This window comes from Capsella rubella, unplaced genomic scaffold (assembly GCF_000375325.1).
Source record: "Capsella rubella cultivar Monte Gargano unplaced genomic scaffold, Caprub1_0 scaffold_3, whole genome shotgun sequence".
NCBI lineage: Eukaryota > Viridiplantae > Streptophyta > Magnoliopsida > Brassicales > Brassicaceae > Capsella > Capsella rubella.
In genome coordinates this window covers 6,894,283-6,914,567 of record NW_006238921.1, presented here as the reverse complement: position 1 = coordinate 6,914,567, position 20,285 = coordinate 6,894,283, and the positions used below count along the sequence as shown (strand labels likewise).

General features: G+C 37.2%; 6 protein-coding genes across 6 annotated transcripts; 2 read left to right on the top strand and 4 right to left on the bottom strand.

The window, feature by feature from the left end:
• The first annotated feature begins 538 nt into the window (after nucleotides 1-538).
• LOC17893209 (transcription factor bHLH113) lies at nucleotides 539-2,399 on the top strand. The gene is made up of 5 exons (XM_006298198.2): nucleotides 539-959; nucleotides 1,076-1,183; nucleotides 1,278-1,343; nucleotides 1,868-1,972; nucleotides 2,075-2,399. Exons 1-5 carry the CDS (start codon nucleotides 582-584, stop codon nucleotides 2,273-2,275), a joined length of 858 nt encoding a protein of 285 aa, XP_006298260.1. The 5' UTR covers nucleotides 539-581; the 3' UTR covers nucleotides 2,276-2,399.
• Nucleotides 2,400-3,123: 724 nt separating this feature from the next.
• Nucleotides 3,124-6,791, top strand: LOC17891627 (sodium/proton antiporter 1). Its single transcript, XM_006297150.2, has 10 exons — nucleotides 3,124-3,466; nucleotides 3,692-3,865; nucleotides 3,962-4,090; nucleotides 4,195-4,371; nucleotides 4,477-4,583; nucleotides 4,816-4,936; nucleotides 5,502-5,563; nucleotides 5,678-5,980; nucleotides 6,072-6,366; nucleotides 6,488-6,791. Exons 1-10 carry the CDS (start codon nucleotides 3,236-3,238, stop codon nucleotides 6,605-6,607), a joined length of 1,719 nt encoding a protein of 572 aa, XP_006297212.2. The 5' UTR covers nucleotides 3,124-3,235; the 3' UTR covers nucleotides 6,608-6,791.
• Nucleotides 6,717-9,056, bottom strand: LOC17893506 (D-3-phosphoglycerate dehydrogenase 3, chloroplastic). The gene is made up of 4 exons (XM_006299170.2): nucleotides 8,432-9,056; nucleotides 7,789-8,276; nucleotides 7,618-7,713; nucleotides 6,717-7,489 (listed from the first exon to the last, which is right to left on the bottom strand). Exons 1-4 carry the CDS (start codon nucleotides 8,940-8,942, stop codon nucleotides 6,818-6,820), a joined length of 1,767 nt encoding a protein of 588 aa, XP_006299232.1. The 5' UTR covers nucleotides 8,943-9,056; the 3' UTR covers nucleotides 6,717-6,817.
• Nucleotides 9,057-9,220: 164 nt separating this feature from the next.
• LOC17892064 (reticulon-like protein B11) lies at nucleotides 9,221-11,254 on the bottom strand. The gene is made up of 5 exons (XM_006298535.2): nucleotides 11,044-11,254; nucleotides 10,499-10,679; nucleotides 10,077-10,218; nucleotides 9,885-9,954; nucleotides 9,221-9,790 (listed from the first exon to the last, which is right to left on the bottom strand). The coding sequence occupies exons 1-5, from the start codon at nucleotides 11,102-11,104 to the stop codon at nucleotides 9,645-9,647; spliced, it is 600 nt and encodes a 199-aa protein (XP_006298597.1). The 5' UTR covers nucleotides 11,105-11,254; the 3' UTR covers nucleotides 9,221-9,644.
• A 501-nt stretch (nucleotides 11,255-11,755) lies between these two features.
• On the bottom strand, nucleotides 11,756-13,982 carry LOC17891448 (cinnamyl alcohol dehydrogenase 4). The gene is made up of 5 exons (XM_006297926.2): nucleotides 13,796-13,982; nucleotides 13,552-13,665; nucleotides 12,785-13,012; nucleotides 12,251-12,690; nucleotides 11,756-12,157 (listed from the first exon to the last, which is right to left on the bottom strand). The coding sequence occupies exons 1-5, from the start codon at nucleotides 13,882-13,884 to the stop codon at nucleotides 11,940-11,942; spliced, it is 1,089 nt and encodes a 362-aa protein (XP_006297988.1). The 5' UTR covers nucleotides 13,885-13,982; the 3' UTR covers nucleotides 11,756-11,939.
• Nucleotides 13,983-15,455: 1,473 nt separating this feature from the next.
• On the bottom strand, nucleotides 15,456-18,002 carry LOC17891436 (RNA pseudouridine synthase 4, mitochondrial). Its single transcript, XM_006297520.2, has 10 exons — nucleotides 17,630-18,002; nucleotides 17,461-17,523; nucleotides 17,219-17,368; nucleotides 17,069-17,116; nucleotides 16,897-16,977; nucleotides 16,668-16,781; nucleotides 16,460-16,561; nucleotides 16,187-16,298; nucleotides 16,053-16,099; nucleotides 15,456-15,957 (listed from the first exon to the last, which is right to left on the bottom strand). Exons 1-10 carry the CDS (start codon nucleotides 17,975-17,977, stop codon nucleotides 15,592-15,594), a joined length of 1,431 nt encoding a protein of 476 aa, XP_006297582.1. The 5' UTR covers nucleotides 17,978-18,002; the 3' UTR covers nucleotides 15,456-15,591.
• Between the last annotated feature and the right edge of the window lie 2,283 nt (nucleotides 18,003-20,285).

Sequence of the window (20,285 nt, the reverse complement as noted above, 5' to 3'; positions counted from 1 at the left end):
CTTTGACTCAATCTTCTCTTCAACTTTCTATTATTCCCTTTCATACCCCCTTCCCCTTTACGACTAAATGTATATCAATCAACAACACTAATCATCACTCTTTAACTTAATTGTTATATAAGTATAACATACTATATTAACAGCTCTAATCAGTGGTTTTGTTCTTCATAGCCACTAATATGTTTACAGAAACATCCATACAAGTGTCATATAAACTTGGATTACATTCATTTCAACAGTTCTAACACTCACTCACCATTTGAACAGTTCTAACACTCACTCAAATTTCTGAAAAATTACATTTTTTGTTTCCTTTATAGAATTTAGACAGGTGTTGTTTCAATATATACTTATGATTATGTAATTATTTGTTTATTTATTTATTTATGAAAACTATATCAGTCATGGCTGAAATTACCGAAGTTATAAAAGCCTAAAAAAGGTAAAAGAAGAGAGAAAAAAAAACATTTCACCAAAATAATTCTTCTGGTTTATGTTTCTCACTTTTCTCTTGTTTTCTTTCTAAACCTTCTTCTTCTTCTTCTTCTTCCCCGAAAATCAAGAAAAAGAAAAGTAACACGATGGGAGATAATAATACCGCAGAAGATCACGAAGACCTAGCTATGGTGGGAGGTGAAGGAGTCACGAGCTTCTCCGAACTTCTTATGTTCTCGGAAGGCGTTCTCAGCTCATCCGACCACCAACGCGAGGGTAGTAGTAGCGGCGGCGGGGATGGTGGAGAAGACAGCTTAGGATTTGTATTCTCCGGCAAAACTGGTTCAAGAATGCTCTGTTTTAGCGGAGGCTATCAAAACGACGACGCGTCGCTCTTCTTGGAACCTTCTCTTCTCTCCTCCGGAGTCTCTGTTGCTACTGACCCTTCATGCATTAAGATCGATGTTTGCAAGAAGAACTCTAACGACGATTGTACACTCGACAAATCTACTAAACCATCAAACGTAAGTTCCCTATTTTTCTAACATACTTGCATTTTGCATGTAACATTTTGTTCTTCCTCTGATTTCTGAGGATGATTTAATATGTTATCTTTCTGTGAAATGATTGTGTTGTGTAGAAGAAGAAACCCGGAAAGGGTAAAGAGTACGACCCGGATCATAATCTGAAACCGGGCAAGAAATGCAAACGAAATCAGGATAAATCATCATCACTTGGAATTGCAAAGGTGTGGCATAATTTTTCAACCATAATGTTATATACAAACTTACTTTATTTAATTTGGTGGGTGTGTTGTTAATAATGATGAAACAAAAAATTAGGTCAGGAAAGAAAGGTTAGGGGAAAGAATCGCAGCGTTACAGCAGTTGGTTTCTCCATACGGCAAGGTGAAATTGTTTTTCTCTATAACTCGATTCTTTTTTGTAATGATGCTCTTCAATTATTTTGTGAATTCAATCAAGCAAGCAAGAGTTCTAAATTTCTAATCATATTTAACTAAAGAAATGTAAAGCAGTTTTTTTTTAAAGTAATATTATATTGATATTGAGTTTTCCAAAAGGAAACTTAAGAAGTCGCGATTTGGGGTAGTGTAGCATGTAAATTGGCATCCAATGTGAACTTCAAAAAAGACCATCAAAGACAATGAAACTTGTTGATCAATAGATTTTAAAAGTAGATTAGTTTATTAGTTAATCATCATCATCACAAATTACATTAATGAAATTTTTGTGTACTTTTCTTTTTTGTTTGTTTGGAGGGGTGAGAGAGGTGAAAAGAGAATGTAAAACACTCTACCAAAAAATATCCATAAAAATGACACTATTTGCAATAGTTAACTTTGACTTTTCTGACTGATGAGAATTAAATGGGTTTAAAAAAAAAAAAAAACTACTTCTATGTGTTTGGACAGACTGATGCGGCTTCTGTTTTGCATGAAGCGATGGGTTACATCAAATTCTTACAAGATCAGATTCAAGTCCTCTGCTCTCCTTATCTTATCAACCACACTCTTGTTGTAAGTCTCTCTCTCTCTGATTAATAAAATATTTATTTATTTATTTTCAGTTCCCTAACAAGAACAACAACTAACTAATGATAATTACTACTGGCATGTCAGGACGGTGGAGGAGTGGTCACCGGAGATGTTATGGCGGCGATGAAAGCGAAAGACTTGAGAAGCAGAGGATTATGTCTAGTACCTGTCTCTTCCACCGTACACGTGGAGAACTCCAACGGCGCTGATTTCTGGTCACCTGCTACGATGGGTCACTCCACTACGTCTCCGTCGACGACGACACTCCATCATCAAGGATTTTAAATTTACTCCTTTGTCATAGGCTGATTATATAATATAGCAGTAGTAGCCTTTTTATGTTTTTTTTTTGGCTGATGAAGTAAACTTACTAGTAGTGTAAAAGTGCGTTTTCACCCATTCTTTTCTTTTTGGGGTTATCTGGGTGGGTGGGTTATAAAAAAGGTTGAAAAATCTTTTGTGTGTTTTTTTTTTTTTTGTATAAGATTATTATAGATTGATCTAAAGTTTGTCTCAATGTTTCTTCGATGTCTTCTCAGTCACGTCGAGGTCGAGCAGTGGAACTGCTGAGAGGCTAAGATTTTTACACCTAAATTGTAGCAATGCCACCAAACCACATCACTCACTATAGTTTGTTTGACGTGCTAAACGTTTTTGTTTTTCTTATTAGACCAAATTAAATGCTTTTATCATATAATCGTTTCCTAACTTCAAACAAAAAAATATGAAAAATAGATTGATTACTATTTATAGTAATAGTTATATGCCAATCAATGAGATTCACATATCGCATGCTACTACTGATAAGAATACTTTAAAAAAAAAAAAAAAAGGATTTAGACTTATAGCATCATCAATGCAAGGTTCTTGCACTTAAGATTTACACATGAGAGGATCTTATATAAGGTACTCTCATGTGTAAATCTTAAGTGCAAGAACCTTGCATTGATGATGACCTTAGAACGTTTCAATTTAAAATTTTATTTTGCGACTCAATGTGTTAATTTACTTATCTATAGGATTAGATTGCAAAAAAACATAAAATTAAGGATATATTTTGCAAAATAACAAACTTCCATTGCCACTGATAGTGTCATTACTTTCGCCGGACGGCCGGTGATTCTATCACTTTCTTTCTTCTTCTTCTTCTTCTTCTTCATCTTCACTACTTCAATCTCCCCTTCTCTCTCTCTCTTTCTCTGGTGTTTTTTTTTCTTTCCCTATCAGACTCTCTGGTGTTCGCCAATGGCGGTGTTTCCTATCGGCTCTCACTTCGCGCCGCCGCATCAGTTGACGAAGAGACACGCCATCGCGACTTCATCTCCTATCTCTATCTCGACCCGATTGCCGCAGAATGTCTCCTTCTCGAAAGTATCAGCCTCGAGGTTATCCAGACATAGCGTTCTCGTGAGGGCCGAGGATAAGATAAGGACCTCTTCTTCTCCTCCTTCGCTTGATGATGAGCCAATCGATGAGGTTCGTAGCTGTCTTCCCCAAAATTCAATTTTGCCAAGTACCCATTTCCTCTTTTTGATGCAATTGTAGACTTGAGAATTTGCAGCTCATATAAACGATTTACAAATTTTTCTTATTGGATAAAGTTTCATTTCATATAGTGATCGGAGTAGCACTAAAATGGGTTCAGTAAACGATGGTCGTTGCTATAGTTATGAAAGTTTATATCTTTTATATGATCCACAGGATTTAATGGATTCAGGATCATGTGACCCTATATGCTCGGTTGATGAACCTAGTTCGAGTTACTTTGAGGCCAATTACCAACCAAAGACAGATATAATCAAAGCGCTTGCTATTCTTGCTGCTGCTCTTACAGGAACAGCTGCCATTAACCATTCATGGGTTGCTGCTAATCAGGTTCGATTCTTTTGGTTTGTATCCTATGTTCTTTTGGTTTCAAACTCAAAGTGAAAGATAATGGCTATAGTAATGATCACTGGACAATGTATACAGGATATTGCTATGGCATTGTTGTTTGGAATAGGATATGCCGGAATCATCTTTGAAGAGTCTTTAGCTTTTAATAAAAGTGGAATAGGACTGCTGATGGCTGTGAGTTTGTGGGTTGTGCGGAGCATAGGGGTAAGAATGACATCAATTTGTCTATCTAATCCTTGATGTATATGATTTTTGTGTATCTTTATGATTGATGTAAATTTTTGTGTATTTTGAATTCCCTGTAACAGGCTCCTTCAACTGAGATAGCTGTTTTAGATCTTCAACATGCAACAGCTGAAGTTAGTGAAATAGTATTTTTCTTGCTTGGCGCAATGACCATTGTGGAGATAGTTGATGCTCACCAAGGGTTTAAGTTGGTTACAGACAATATCACCACTAGGAAGCCAAAGACACTTTTATGGGTGGTATGTTTATCTCTCTATCTTGAAAGTTATTCGCTTCAGTCTCCTCTTCTTATTATTATTATTATTGGGCGTTCTCTTTACTCTTGTTGACTTATGGTGTCGCAGGTTGGCTTTGTGACATTTTTCCTCAGTTCGATTTTAGACAATTTGACCTCTACCATTGTCATGGTTTCTTTATTGAGGAAACTGGTTCCTCAATCAGAATACCGCAAGTATGGAAACCTTTTCTTGGTGCTTCTATAAGTTGGTTTATTTGTTAAGCTGTTCACAATGAGAAACACATGGACTCCTTAGATTTAGACCTCAAGATTCTCAAGAAACCTTATCGGCCACGCCATGATGTAGATTTTTCGAGTTTTTTTTACTGGTTACTGTAAAGTCTGTTTTGTGTTCAGTATTATTATTGAAATAGTGTTAGTTGACACGCTCAGTAACCAATGGCAGACTTCTAGGAGCTGTTGTGGTAATAGCAGCAAATGCAGGAGGAGCATGGACTCCAATTGGTGATGTTACTACAACGATGTTATGGATTCATGGTCAGATATCCACCTTACCGACTATGCAGGTTCTCTTTCTCTTCTCAAATAGTCAGTTAATGTTATCTCAATACCTCATTTTCTTTCATAGTGCAAGTCATGGTAAGGAACATCGATTGTTTAGAAGTAGGACTGCATAGTTCATGAGTTTAGGTTTGGTTGTTTAGTAAGGAGCTTGATTCTGAAAGTGGCTGAGGTTACAGCTTACAACTAAGGTTCCCTGTTGTTATGTTTCTGGGGCTTGTCTTAAGTTAGCTGTGTATATCAAATCTAAGAGGCAGACCCTGAAAATGAACCTTGCTCTGGTGTTTTGGATTCCGGGTATTGGAACTTCATGGACCAGTCTGTATTTCTCTCGGAGAGAATAGGAAAGTAAAGGTTGTCATAAGCCCAGTGGTTTGGTAGTTACCTTATGTCTTAAAGGGTTTGTCGGAGCTTCTTATTGCGATCATGGTACAATAGCTGGTTTTGTTACTCCAACATCCTCTCTAGAGTTTGAACTGTATAGCAGTATAGAAAAAAGTGTTAAAAGTATTCACCTATTTGGTCACTATTTTGATATCTCTGATGGAGGTTTACATGCTTTCCTTTCAGGACCTTTTTATACCTTCTGCCGTTTCTCTTGCGGTTCCTCTAGCCCTCTTGTCCTTAACCAGGTTATAAGTTCTTCTTGCATTCTCAAACAGAACGGGAGATTATGTTTGGTTCGATTGTCATGTAAATGTTTGCACTACAGAGCCTGATTTATGCAATTTCTTTTTCTTCCTCAGTGAGGTAAATGGAAAGGAACAGGATTCTAAAGATGTATTGGCTTCTGAAAAGATGGCTCCAAGAGGAAAACTAGTTTTTGGAGTTGGCCTTGGAGCATTGGTATTTGTTCCCGTCTTTAAGGCTCTTACTGGATTGCCTCCTTACATGGGTATCTTGTTGGGTCTTGGAGTTCTTTGGATTTTGACGGATGCCATTCATTACGGTGAATCAGAAAGACAAAAGCTCAAAGTACCTCAGGCCTTATCTCGAATTGACACACAAGGCGCTCTCTTTTTCCTGGGGATTCTTTTATCTGTTAGCAGGTATTAAATCAACTGATCATTTCCAAACTATAATGTTCCGTTACTCTTATTAATTCAAATTATTTTTTTGATGTTTGTACTCATTCTTCAGCCTTGAGGCAGCTGGGATCCTCCGGGAGATTGCAAACTACCTTGATGCTAATATACCAAATGTTGAGCTAATCGCAAGTGCTATTGGTGTTGTATCAGCAATCATAGACAATGTTCCATTGGTTGCAGCGACCATGGGGATGTATGATCTGACATCATTCCCTCAAGATTCTGAATTTTGGCAGCTTATAGCATTCTGCGCCGGCACTGGTGGTTCCATGCTTGTCATCGGTTCTGCTGCTGGTGTAGCCTTCATGGGGATGGAGAAAGTTGATTTCTTCTGGTACTTCCGAAAGGTATGATACATTCTTCTGGCTTGTCTAAGGTTCAACTACACAATCTAGCATTAATCAAACTGAAACTCAATACTCTTGAGGCTCTGAGAAAGAAACTTAAGTCTTTGTTTTCTTCATGCAGGTTAGTGGTTTTGCTTTTGCTGGTTATGCTGCTGGTATTGCGGCTTACCTTGCAGTTCATAATCTTCATTTGTCCATCCCGACAACGGTGGCTCAGATCCCATTTCTCCCTGGTTCATAAGCTGCACCAATCTCTGTGTTTATTTTCTTGAGAAAACAGGACAAATGCAAAAAATCTCTGGCTGGTTGCAATAGTAACTTATCACTTCGTCGACATGCTCGTTGGAAAATAATCAACTATGTAATTTGTTTCATATACACTCGATTGTATCATTATACAGAATGAATCATTCCTTTTGGGGTTTTATGTGCATCCATGTAAAGTATTAGCCTATAGTTTGAGGAAAACAAACTCTTCAATGGCAGAAATGTCACCGATTTTCTTCAAAGTTTCTTTGCTTGGTTGTTCATCTACTCCAATTGCCATCACCGCTTGCTTCCCTGGAGCAATTCGACCAACACTCATGAAGCTCACGTTCACGTTTTCATCTCCTAAGATACCAGCAACTTTACCAATCATACCAGGCTGATCAACTTGTCTGCACAGAATCACACTCCCTTCTAAACTCACATCCACTCCAAATAACCCAACTTTTGTTAGACTTGGAATCCCTTGTTTCACTCTGCCTTCTACTTTGATCTCACCAGACTCTGATAATGCACTGGCGAATCTTGATTCAACATTTGCTATCCGAACAGTTATGTATTCAATTGGATTCTCGGGTGAGCCGTCTAGAACCATACGTTCTTCTGAGATTTTGACTCCGCGTTGTTTAGCAACATAATCGGAGTTAACAAGGTTTATGAATACGCTGGAAATGGGTTCGATAATTCCTTTTATGACCATGGCACGGAGAAGTCTAGTGTCGAGATCATCAGGAGCTCTTGAAGAAGCATAAGTCACTTTCACAGCATTCACACCGCTTCCACCAGTTACCAATTGTACAGCTAGTCTTCCAAGCTTCTCAGCAAGCACAACATACGGTTTTAGCTCCCTCAATACCTGAAAACAGAAAGCCGCTGAAAAATTGCAGAGAATTTGCAGGACAAATCTTATTCATTACTTGAATATCACCATACAAGAAAAATGAGACTTGATCCTGAATTGACTCCGGTAAAGTTTGAAATTACCTCTAGTGGAACCATTGGTGCATTGACAGCGGTAGCAGCAAGTTCTCCTCTCAAAGCGCCAATAACAGCTTCTGCGACTTCGATAGCCACTCCTTCCTAGGCGTCAGGTAAAATTTCAGGAGAGAAGAACAAAATGCAGTTACGCCAAAACGTATATACAGTATGTAATACCTGAGCCTCCAGGGTACTGGCGCCAAGATGAGGCGTGGCAGTGACACTCTCATGTAACACCAACTTGTTGTCTTGAACAGGTGGCTCCACAGTGAAAACATCAAGAGCTGCCTGAGCAACAATACCGGAATCAAGCGCTCTCAAAAGAGCTTCCTCGTCAATAACTCCACCACGAGCAACATTGACAATACGCACTCCTTTCTTCATTCTCGCAAAGGTCTCATCATTCAGCAGCTTCGAAGTAGCAGCAGTGAGAGGCAGGTGCAAAGAGATAAAGTCTGCAGTTGAAATAGCGACTTCAAAGCTAACTAGTTCCACACCAATGGCCCGTGCACGATCCGCTGGTGCATAAGGATCATGTGTAATGACATGCATCCCAAGTCCCCTAGCTCGTCTAGCAACCTCTGATCCAACTTTACCAAAACCAAGAACAGCAAGAGTCTTCCCCACAAGTGATACACCTATATACTTGTTCCTCGTCCACTTGCCTGCAACGAACCATTAAAACACTCACATTTCAACAATTTACAATCACAGTACTCAAAAGTTTTGCCCAGATAAGTTCTGATACAACATCAAAATCCCAGAATCACAATGGAAATTGCCATTGGATTGATTCTACATTACGAAATTGTGAACTCACCAGCTTTGATAGAAGCATCAGCTTGAGCAACATTCCTAGCCATGGCGGTCAAAAGCGCAATGCCGTGCTCAGCAGCAGCCACGGTGTTAGCAGTGGGAGCATTGACAACCAAACAACCATACTCCGTCGCAGCCGCCAAATCAACATTATCAATCCCAACTCCAGCGCGTCCCACAACCTTAAGCCTTCCACGCGACGACTCAAACACATCTCTCCCAACCTTAGTACCACTCCTCACAATAAGCGCATCACAAAGCGAGATCTTCGTGCAAATCTCCTCGAGACTCAGATCATAAGAGCAATCCACATTAGCGTACTTCTTGAGCAGATCAATCCCAGCTTGGCCTAGCTTCTCCGTAACGAGAATCGTCGGCTTTCCTCCTCCTCCTCCGGCGCAAGACGTAACGAGGATGATCCGTCGTCTCTGACGGATGGGAAAAACGGAGGAGTGTGTAGTGACGAGCCTCGAGGAGAAGATCGATGATAGATTCAGAAGCGTCGTCGTCGCCATCGCGAGGGCGGGAATCTATGTAAGTAGAGGTGTATGTATCGTCGGCAACAGAGAAGAGATATGGCTTCATCTTCACGGGTGGGTTTTGTGGGGTTTAAATATGTTGTGGTGGATTCCCCCATATCTTCACTGCTTGGTTCATTTTCAAACTTTATATAGACGAACAAATTTTACAATTTTTAATATTCCTCTTTTTGCTACTACATAATTAAAATATATTTTTTTCACAGTTTTTATGTGGTTTAGAAAAAAAGATCACATTTTTTTTGTAATCAATCTTTAAAAAAAATCAACCTTTCAAATTGTATTAGATTTCATCTTTCTCCATTCTACTGCAACAATATTGTCACAAAGCATTCGTGTAAACTAAAAAGACCAAATGTCACGGCAAAAAAAAGGAAAGAAAAAGAAACCCAAAAACCCAAGAATCTAAAACAGAAGCCAACCCATACGAAGAACTCAGATAAGAGAAACAGAAAGAAATGAACGAAAATCTGTACTGTGTGTGATTCACTTTTCTCCGCTGCTCTTGTAGCATTACAGTAACGGCTCCTTTGTTGTGTGTTTAAAACTGGCTGTAGTATTAGTCTAGAGAACCAGTATTTTTCACCTGCAGCGGTTGAGTAAAACCACAGTAGACAACTAACTCTTTTCTCAAATCTTGGACCAAAACGATTCAATTGTTCAGACTTACACTACTACCTACTGATGTTTCTTTTCTTTGTTTGCGGGCATTGGAAACTTTCGTGAGACACTTCGAACGAATTTAGAAGTTGAACTCAGTTTATCATCAATGTGGTCTTGGTATTCCTCATACACTATCGGACAAGATAGGCTGAGCAGAACTCCTGCAAGACACATACAAAACAGAGACGCATTAATTACTCATGTTAACCAAGATGATAGACTATTATAACCCACAAGGAAAGGTTAGACGCTCACCAATGTAGACAAGAGTGAGGGAGTTGATTAAGGTCCCGACATAGGAGATAGCCAACAAGGCAAATGAAACCTGTTTCACAGTATAAACCAACGATATCTAAAACGTGTGATTCATAGAATGCAGAAAATATCTAGATTCCAAAACATAGAACCAGTTTGGCCAAGTAATGAAATTAAAGATTAGACTTTAACCTGAAGGAGACGAATCGGATTCCTAGCTATGGTGATATCACTTGCAATTGACAGTACATGATTGATCCAAACCCGAAGATCATCAGCAGCCTTGATCGCAAACTCCTCAGGGATTTCCATATTCGGAACTGGAGGTAGAGGCCTGCAACAAAAATCGCACAAGGCATATATATGCTTATAAAAAGACATAAATGGGTTTCTTACACCACATTTCTTACACCACGGTTCCAGTATTCTTAAGCTTCTTATCCTCTAAAATTTCTCGTTCAAATGGTGAAGCAGCAAGTTAAATCACAACAGTGTATATTTACCAAACAAGAAGCTAATGCATTCTCTACCATCAACAAAATCCAGCAATGCCGCATAAAAGGTTTCATCTTTTCAAGTAAGAAACACAGCAAAAAGAAAAGAGCAAAGATTACCGGTTGAGTACTGTAGCAGACTTGGCCCACAAGAAGAGGATCGCAACAAGAAGAAGCAGAACATTGGAGACGAAAGACAAGAGATTGTATCCAGCTCTTTCGAATAAGAACCAAAACCCAGTAGAAGAAACTAGCAAAATGGCTGCACCAGTCCGGTTTCTCCATAGCAGCAAATCAGCAACTGCAAATTTTTCAGTACCAAAAAACAAACCAAGGATTCAAGTTCAATTAAGAACACAAGCGTCATATGTTTAGAGATTCTTAAATGTCTCTACAAAACGTCAAATTGCTAAAACGTATCTCCATAATTATGATCAATTTTAAAACTTTCCCAAATGCACATAACAATAGAACAAAACCCTAAAACGTAATCGATCAGTCTAGCAAATACCCAAACCAGTGCACAAATCAAGACTCTCTGCATAACCGAAAGGAGTAGAAATCGATTGAATCGAAAGTGAAAACATCCATTTCGATAGCCAATGTGAAGAAACCAAATTGGATTAAGATGAATACTAATAGGAATGACAAAGAGAGAGACACACCTGAGCCACCACCAAGAGATTGATGAACAGAAACGCGGGTTGAAGAAACGGAATCTCCCATGGCGGATCAGTTAGGGTTCTTCCGCATAGAGTTGGTAGGCAAAAATGAATTGAGTCGAAAGATTCGTGAGACGGCGTCGTGATCGCCGATCAACGCAACTGCTTTTGGGTTTTCTTTGATTAATCGTGCCTCCTCTCTTTTACATCAAAGATTAAAGATTTTTCTTTAAGCTTCGGCGAAAAAGTTTTATGTTTTTAATTTATCAAATTAAAAATAAAAAGTATTGTTTTTTTTTTGTTTTTTGTTTTTTTGGTGAAGCTTTTGCTACCTTTTCTAATTTCTATAACTTTTTGTTTTCTTGGGTGTAAATTTCTGTAATAATTATTAGCCCAAAGTAGGTTGGCAATATACAGATAACGCTGAAAGATTTAAGTTTTAATTTTAATATTTAGGTGACAAAAAACGATTAAAAATAAGAAGAAGAATGTTTATAAACGATCCCAAAATAACCTTAAAACACACACAAATAAAAACTAAAAAAATGTTGACAACAAAAAAAAAAAATTAAAAAATGGCGGTACAAGATAACGATAAATCAACGACCTTTGCTTGTGTTCGGTAACTGTTAAAGCTGGTAGTCCATTACCATTATCATTGAGAGTCACAGTTTAACAACTTTGAATTATTAGTTAGAGTTGAAGAAAACTATTATTCATAACCAAGAAAAAACATTTATATGCTCTTTTGTGTTTTTTTTCTTTTGTGACAAACCAATGTATTTAAACAAAGCAATGACACAAAATGACAGAAGCATTCGATTCTGAACCATTTTAAAAAGACAATTAAACAAACATTCGTTGGACCTATCTTTCATAAATAGGCCCGTTACAGTATTTTAGTTCGTTGCAGCCACCTCCACGAGGTTACTTCCTGCGACATCAACCACGAACCTGTAACGCACATCGTTCTTGTGAAGCCTCTCAAACGCAGTGTTAAGCTCATCCATCTTCACCACTTCGATCGTCGACGTGAGCCCTTTCTCTTTGCAGAAAGCCAACACTTCCTCTGTCTCTTTAATGCTCCCAATGAAGCTTCCCGATATCACTTTCCTCCCTGTCACGAATTAATTAAAAGCATATCAATTTAGCTTATACGTAATTTTCTTGTAACTAGACATGATTTTAAAACACTAGAAAGACTGATCACCGAGAATGACGAGAGGAGTCAAGAACTGGAGAGGAGTGTTGATAACACCCATGAGGATCAGTTTCCCGTCGAGTTTAAGACAAGCTAAGTAAGGCTCGAGAGGGTGAAACACAGGTACTGTGTCGATGATGTAGTCAAGAGAATCTGCGAGTCTTTGCATCTCTGCTAGATCAGAGCTTACTACATAGTCGTCAGCACCTAAATGTTCCATTGCTTCTTCTTTTTTCTTATTTGACGAGCTTATCACAGTCACATGATGTCCCATTGCTTTTGCTATCTTCACACCCACGTGCCCTACTCCACCTAACCCTAGAATCCCTCCTTTCAGCCCACTTGCCATGAGACCAAAGTGGCTCAACGGACTGTAAACCGTTACTCCCGCACAGAGCAGCGGCGCTGCCTGCTCCACCGCCATTCCTTCGGGGATCTTCACAACAAACCTTTGGACAGAGAAAGGTTACTTGTGGAGGAAGAAACAAATGCTTACTATTTTCTTGAGAAACAAGAAAGTGTGTATATGTGTGTCCTCCTTACTTTTGATTGACGATCATGGCGTCAGCAAAGCCACCTTGTGTGGGTTTTCCGTCGGTGTAGACATCGTTATAACTCCAGATTCTCTTGTTACAGTACTGCTCAAGTTCTGAGCTGCAAGGCTTGCAGCTTCCGCAGCATCCAACGATCACGCCGACTCCGACTACATCTCCTACCGCGAACTTGCTCACATCTGATCCCACTTCCATCACCTCACCTACCACCTCGTGCCTGCAAATCAAATCAAATGTCAGATGTGTAAGTGTGTGTAACAGTACGTAGCTCAACCAATTCTCTTCAAACAATCATGTCAAGCGAACTTTAGACAAAAATCCTCTGCCACACCACAAATCGTTTAAAACATGTAGATAACATATCTAACACATAAACAACATTAGTCTTACATATATCATGGTTAATTAATTAAGTACTCAACTTTTATGAACATAAAAGATAACAAACTCATAAATTAACAATCTAGCTAGCTAGGACTAAAATATATGATCATGGTTTGATTTCAAATGTACTATTTTGAGTTATCCTCATATTAAGCTAATTAAGTCATATTAAGCTAATTAAATCATGTGTATTGTTGTTTTCATCTTCTGAAATAAACTAGAAACAACTACAAGTTAAAAAGATTGTATACCCTTTACATTTAGAATCTGAAATCATGATCTAGATTGAAGTTAAAGTTATATATATACGATTGGGATCTGAAAAAAGTTTTTGAAAAAAAAAAAAGAGAGAGTTCAAGATAGAAAAATTACCCAGGAACCATAGGATAATTGGACATTCCAAGATCATTTTTAATCTGGTGAATATCAGTATGGCATATTCCACAACAAATAACCTTTATATACACATCATCTGGCCCTGTGCTCCTGTTAACAAATCCAAGATTATCATCAACAACAAAGAAAAGAAGTTCAAATAACTCTTTGAGAGACATATATAAAATCAAAAACTACATTACATAATGAAACGAGAAGAGAAAATAAAAGAAACAAAAACCTTAAAGTGTAGGAGTAAGGAGCAAGAACACCAGAAGGGTCTCTTGCAGCCCATCCTAAAGCCTTCTTTTCTCCTCCTTCACTTCCCATTACTTTTGTTTTTGTGTTTTCTTTGGTTTCTCCGACCTTTTTTTTTTTCTTTCTTTATTTCTACAATGCAGTGTTGAGAGGTTTATGTGTCGATGGGAAACAATGGCTCTAAAGGCAATCTGTTGACAAATGTTATATACACAGAGAAAATGAGGACATAAAATATATTATATTTTTTACCAAACAAGAGAAAAGAAGATAATTGGGAGATTTTATCTTAATTATTATTTGGTGGACATGCCTTTTTTAATCAGTAAGCTCGACCAACCAAACCTCTTTATCTTTTCTTTCTTGCCAGTGATACAACCATTATTTGTTTTTGTTATATTAAAAGAAAATAGATTTATGTTATACAAAATACGAGTATCAAGATAGAAATAATCGAAACAAAGAGAACTACTTTTTTTTTTCTCAAAAATCTGAATTGAAAAACGAAACAAAATAAATTTTTGAAACTACATGCATGTGTAAGCCTTTATTAAATTTTCAATACAAACCAAAAAAAAAAAAAAAAACGTAGCGTAGTGAGGTTGGTATCAAACTTAGCAAATCTCGAAAAAAAGAAAGAAAGATATGGACCACGATATATAGTCGTTGAAGGGAAACATAGATATCGACAGCAGCCTTGGGGTTGGACAGTGCCATAGATACATGAGTATCCCATACATCCCAATATAACTGTTACAAAATTAATATAGTTAGGCTGCAGAAAAAGATATAACACCAACATCTATTCAGGTGGCTATCTATTCTTGTTATTATTATATGTAGTAAAAAACCTTTATTATTAATTTATTATTATTAGTTTCTCGGTGGCGTTTACGTGAAACTAATTGCTAGGTTAATTAATACTCTTCATAATTTATATACTAGTATTTGTTCTTGTGTATATTTTAAGGGATAATATATTTTTAATTCTGTAACCAAAGAAAAAAAGAGATTAATTTTTATTTAATCACAAGTATTCGTATTATTCTTCTGATTGGAAAAAATATTTGATCAAGGAGGGGGGAGTAGGTGAGAATGAGATGTACTCAAACAAGTGTAGTTGGTAAAAAAAGAGTCGGCGTATCACGTACATACTCTTTAACTCTTTTGTTCTCAAGCCTGTCTTATTACCTTTGTAACGCTATGTCACCCACTTGCTTCTTTTTCAGACAAGATTATTCACATTGGCAATCATAGTTTTTTTAAAATACCAACCAGTCTTTGTTCCGGGTTAGGTACTGAAACATTCATAAGCTTATGCGTCACCCACCTTTCGTTTTCCAGTGGTCGTACTCGAAGATCTATTTCTTAAGTTAACAAACTAATTGTGATCATCTCTACTGCAAAGATGTCACCCTATCTTTATATTATCTCTAATAAGATCAATAATAGATTTGAAAAACAGAGACCAAAAGCCTCTAATTAAAAAATTAGCTGATTAGTCAAACAACTCTAGTGTGTCGTGGTAGTAAGTAAACAAAAAGGGATTCGAAAATCCAAAACGAACTTATTGTGTCAATCAGTCATCACACCAACTGTGTTAATCATACGATTAATGATTATGCAATTATATGACAAAGTCATTCAAAATGTAATTATTTATCTTTGTATGAGAATAATGAAATATTCAATGGAACACACAGTGACTACTTGGGGCCTCACGAACACAAAGAAGAAAACTAGCTTCGTGTGTAGAAAAATAAATATCTCATTTAAAATCTAGTTTTTGTCACATGTTTCGACTTTAGATTTCAACAAATTAAAGCTTAGCTGCATATGTGTAGGCAATGGAGCATCGAATTTTAGGCTATCGATATCCGATATATCAGAATCTGAAGAAACCTGCATTTTCTCCAAGAGCTGAGATATGTTTGGCAGGTCGATTTGCTTTGAATGGAGATGAAGGTGCGGCTGTTTTGAAGACACATCTCCACCATCCAGATCCAAGCCAAACGGAGATGATTGTGGCTTTGTCGGGGTGTTTTCGGAAGTGACTAAAGGTTCCCGCGATTTATGAGCTTGCCATCCATATTTATAGTCCCCAACTATCGGTGTTCCTAGAACTTCTGCGCAGTGTACACGAAGCTGTTGCAATCGAAAAACAGTTAGAAACAGATCGATAAGAGAACAGAAAAAAAAAAGAGAGAAAGCTGAATCATAAACTGAAGATCTATGGAGACCTGATGTTTTCTCCCAGTTAAAGGCCGAAGCTCTAGCCAAGTGTATCCTACAAATTAACAGTGTGCTAAAACCTCAAGGCTGAATCATTTGATGTAAGTTTGACTGAAAAGAAAATGTCATTTGTCTCACTAACCATGTGGTGAAGATTCAATCACTCGGTATTCGGTGATTGCATGCTGAGTAGAAACGAGTTCCCCATTGTCATTAACTGTGATACGATCAGATTTTCCATCATCCACAACCACCTACTCAGACATTCCACATATGTTTTAGCATAGAATTTGACTCCAGAAAAGAAGCAAAAGAAATAGACTGAGTGTGAACAAGCAAATCAAATCTAAGATCAAATCAAATAGACTAAAACTTAGATGGTTGAAACACCCTAGCTAAAACATTGTAGACTGACCTTTCTGAGTGGCGCTGAAATCTGTCCCCTTTGACGTCTTGGACACCCGATCACAAGTGCCATATATTTTCTTTTTAAGGATTTTATATTCTTTTTGACACCCTAAGAAGAACAATCATTGGTGTGAGAAATTTATGTGTCTCCCACGAATCATAAAAAGCAAGCTTCTCAAGTAAGGAAAATTTCTGAGAGGAAGCAGAGGATATACATATGCGGATGCACCAGATGTTTTCTCGCGGAATATGGAATGAAGAACTGTTGCAGCCGTCTGTGTTCTTGCCAGCACCAAAAGTCCACTACAGTCTCTGTCAAGTCTGTGCACCTAACATATACACGATACTTGCATAAGGCAAACGAACTAGGTTCAAAAAAAAAAAATCATACACTTTCTTTCAGATATATTTCTCAACGGTGCATTACTATGATTCTTGACTAACCAGCCGGGGAGATTCTGATTTATCAAACGTCAAGCAAGTGGCAGCAAGCTCATCGATACTGGTTTTGATCCCAGTCCCACCCTGTTTAAGAGAAAAAAGTCTTATCAATACTCAAAAGCTCCATGAACGGAATCTATAATCCATGAGAATGCAAAGTATATAACTGACTTACTTGAACAGCCATACCATGCGGTTTATTCAAAACAATAATGGATGGATCCTGGCACATTATTAACTCACAGCTTAGATATCTATCAATCTAAATAACATCGATTAAAAAAAAAAAACAGAAAGTGAACCAATAGTATAGAATATCAAAAACCTTGTACAACACCAAACTGCAAACAAATTTGCGTTCTTCTTCACTACAACGGAAGCTTTCTTTCTTAGCAGGTGGCGGGGGCGCATCATTGTCCACCGAGAGAGGAAGGTAAATTCTATCTCCTACATTCAAAGATTCCTTAGCTGCCACCTTCAAGGGTCAGAAATCAAGACCATCAGATAAAAAGCAGCTTTCTAAAAACAGTTCTTGTTCCAAATCAAAAGATCACAGAATAGCATTACCCTTTTAAGCTGGCTTCTTTGTACTTCATCACCATCACAACTCACAGACATTTCTCTCCTAACCTGAATCAATTACAATGTAAGAACTTGACAACAATTCGATCACATCCTAAAATATATAAGATGCAATTAGGACTCGAGAATACAAGATTCGAATAGACTAGAGAACCTGTCTTAAACGGAAGAGTTTCTGAACGAGAGTCCTGGGTAAATCGGGACGACAACGAAGTATCCACCTCAGCGCCGTCGTTGTTGAGCTATCCGTTGAACCGGTGATCGAGTCTCCTTCGGAAGCGAGCTCCTTTCCAACGGCGGTGCCATCGACGGTGGGAGAAAAAGGAGGTAAAGTTAGCCATTTCCCTCTCGCATTATCGGTCTGAGCTGGACTGTAGCTGCGACACTGCTGAGCCGCCGCCGCAGAAAAGGATTTGGTCGTATCCTTTAATGAAGAGATCGAAGGCGATTGGGATTGCAGATGTCGACGGAGAGTCGCAGTCGCAAGTCTCCATTTCGCCATTTTTAGGGTTTAATCCAAATTCAAATCAAGGGTTTAAGGGTTTTTTTTGGTGAAGATGGAACCGATCTAATGGGTCTCATTAGACAATAATAAACCGGCCGGTTCTGATTTGTTTACCGGTTTAATTACAAACCGAGTTTTTTTGTGCCCAGGGCAAAAGGGATATGAATTCTCTATGAGATTAACTCTTAAATAACTACTCAAATTAGTGGTTTCTAAGCCATATCTTAGCTTAATATTTGCTAATATACAATATAAGAGATGCTTAGCAAATCTAACCTAATAATGGTGGCCTCATGGAGGGTTCTTCTCGTTCTTCTTCTCTCACTTTTTTTTTTTTTTTTTTGGGTTCTTGTTCTTCTTACAAACCAAAAAAGTCTAGCTCATAAAACATGTGATACTTTACAGAGTTTTCTACTTGTCTTTTTTATGTATCTTCTTTGAACGAGCTTGAAAGAGCAAGCCAGGTGATCTGGTTCTGGCCGATCAGTCTACGAAGATGTATATGTTGACCTGACCAACAAAGATTTTTAGGTTCGAAGTCCATAACTCTTGCGTGAAAAATTAGAAAACATATTACCAATTCGATCTTAATTTAAATCACAAATCCATTTTTATGCATTTGGCTAAGACCGTGTTAGTCTACAAAAAAAAGTGTAGAAGACGCATTACAAAATTAAAACAATAGACTTAATTATTAGACATATATAGTCGGTGCCTCCCCCGAGTCGCATAAAGTAGAAAGCATGCATCATGCATGCAAAGAGAATTGTACATATAAAGCTTAACTAGTTAATTACAAACAAAATGATGATCGACACAATTAAATTTTTGGACGTGAAACGTTAACGCCAACACAGAGAAAGGTTTTTTATATGTTTCTTGAAATAGAAGACAAATTTAGAAAAATGAAAACATAGCTGTAAAGGCGTTTTGTCATATATAGCTTTAACTTATAGTTCTCGTTTTCATCATGTGAGAGCCCCAGAAAGGTCAAAGGTTGTTCTCTCCCTAGCTTGTGCCTTTGCATGATTAATCAACGTTATATATATACGATTTGCATATTTATTTAAAAAACTTACCGGTAACTCAAATTTGCAATTTTTGTATGGAATTTTAAGTAGAGAGAAGCCACATAAAAATTAAATAAAAGGTAAGAAGAATAAAGTCAAAATTCAAAATTAGATTCCAATTCGATCGTAAAACTGATAAATCCAACTTGTTTCACTTAAATCAGCAAAAATGTGCTAAGCCACACGAAAGGAGCATGCCGATCACTTCATCCCAAAGTGATTCCCATCCACCATAAACTTGCAAATAGCAATACGTATGTAATACTATACGTAGAATTGCATAAAGTGATATTACACTCATTTTAACAGTTTTGTTATAGATATTATATACCTAATGACTAATTAAATATGGGGTTGACTTTATGCTAAAATTTTTTTCACCTTCAATTTAACATTAAATTGTTGTTTACAATCTTTTAGCATATAAAGGGCTTTGTTTTCTTAACATCTACGTGATTACTGTTTGTAACACATAATATTGGTGATGATCAAGGTGAAATAGGCAAATGAAAAATTTATCAGATAGTATATCTCTAATTTTTTTTAAATAACCCGTTTTCTCCTTTTCTTTTCTAATCAAAATTAATAGTATAGATATAAGATTTTCTAGAAAAGTTTAACCAGAAGACAAGAATGTGAAAAAGGCTTCTCTCTCATTGGCCAATGCATTATTTTTTTAATGACAAATGCATTTAGACTAGTAAGCTTTTTAGTTATTTTAATTGAAATCTACTCTCATTCGCTAAAATTTTGGAGGAATCTTTCAATAATCTCATTCTGAAATATTTAACATACTACAATATAATATTTTTATAATCCGTTTTGCGATCAATAAAATGCTTGAAGCATCTTTTTATATACAGAATGTGAGTTATAACTTATAAGTTATGTATAAATTAAGGTGTTAATAACTTAAATTACGTACCTATATCCTAAAAGGCAAACTCCATATAAACAGGAACCCTTATTTAAAATATTAACAAGATCCCCAACTTGATATTTTAAAAGCACAGCATAACTATCTATATAAACCATATCAGAGCACTTGAACCACATCATCATTCATACAATCAATTCCTAAAGCACACAACAACTGAAAAAGACAAATACCTTTTCTATCTTATTTGTTAGGTTTGGCAATGGATCTAGCCAAACACACAAGACTTCAAATATTAGGATGCGTACTCCTTGCATCACTTGCTTTAACAATGGCTGATACACCACCGGGAATAGCC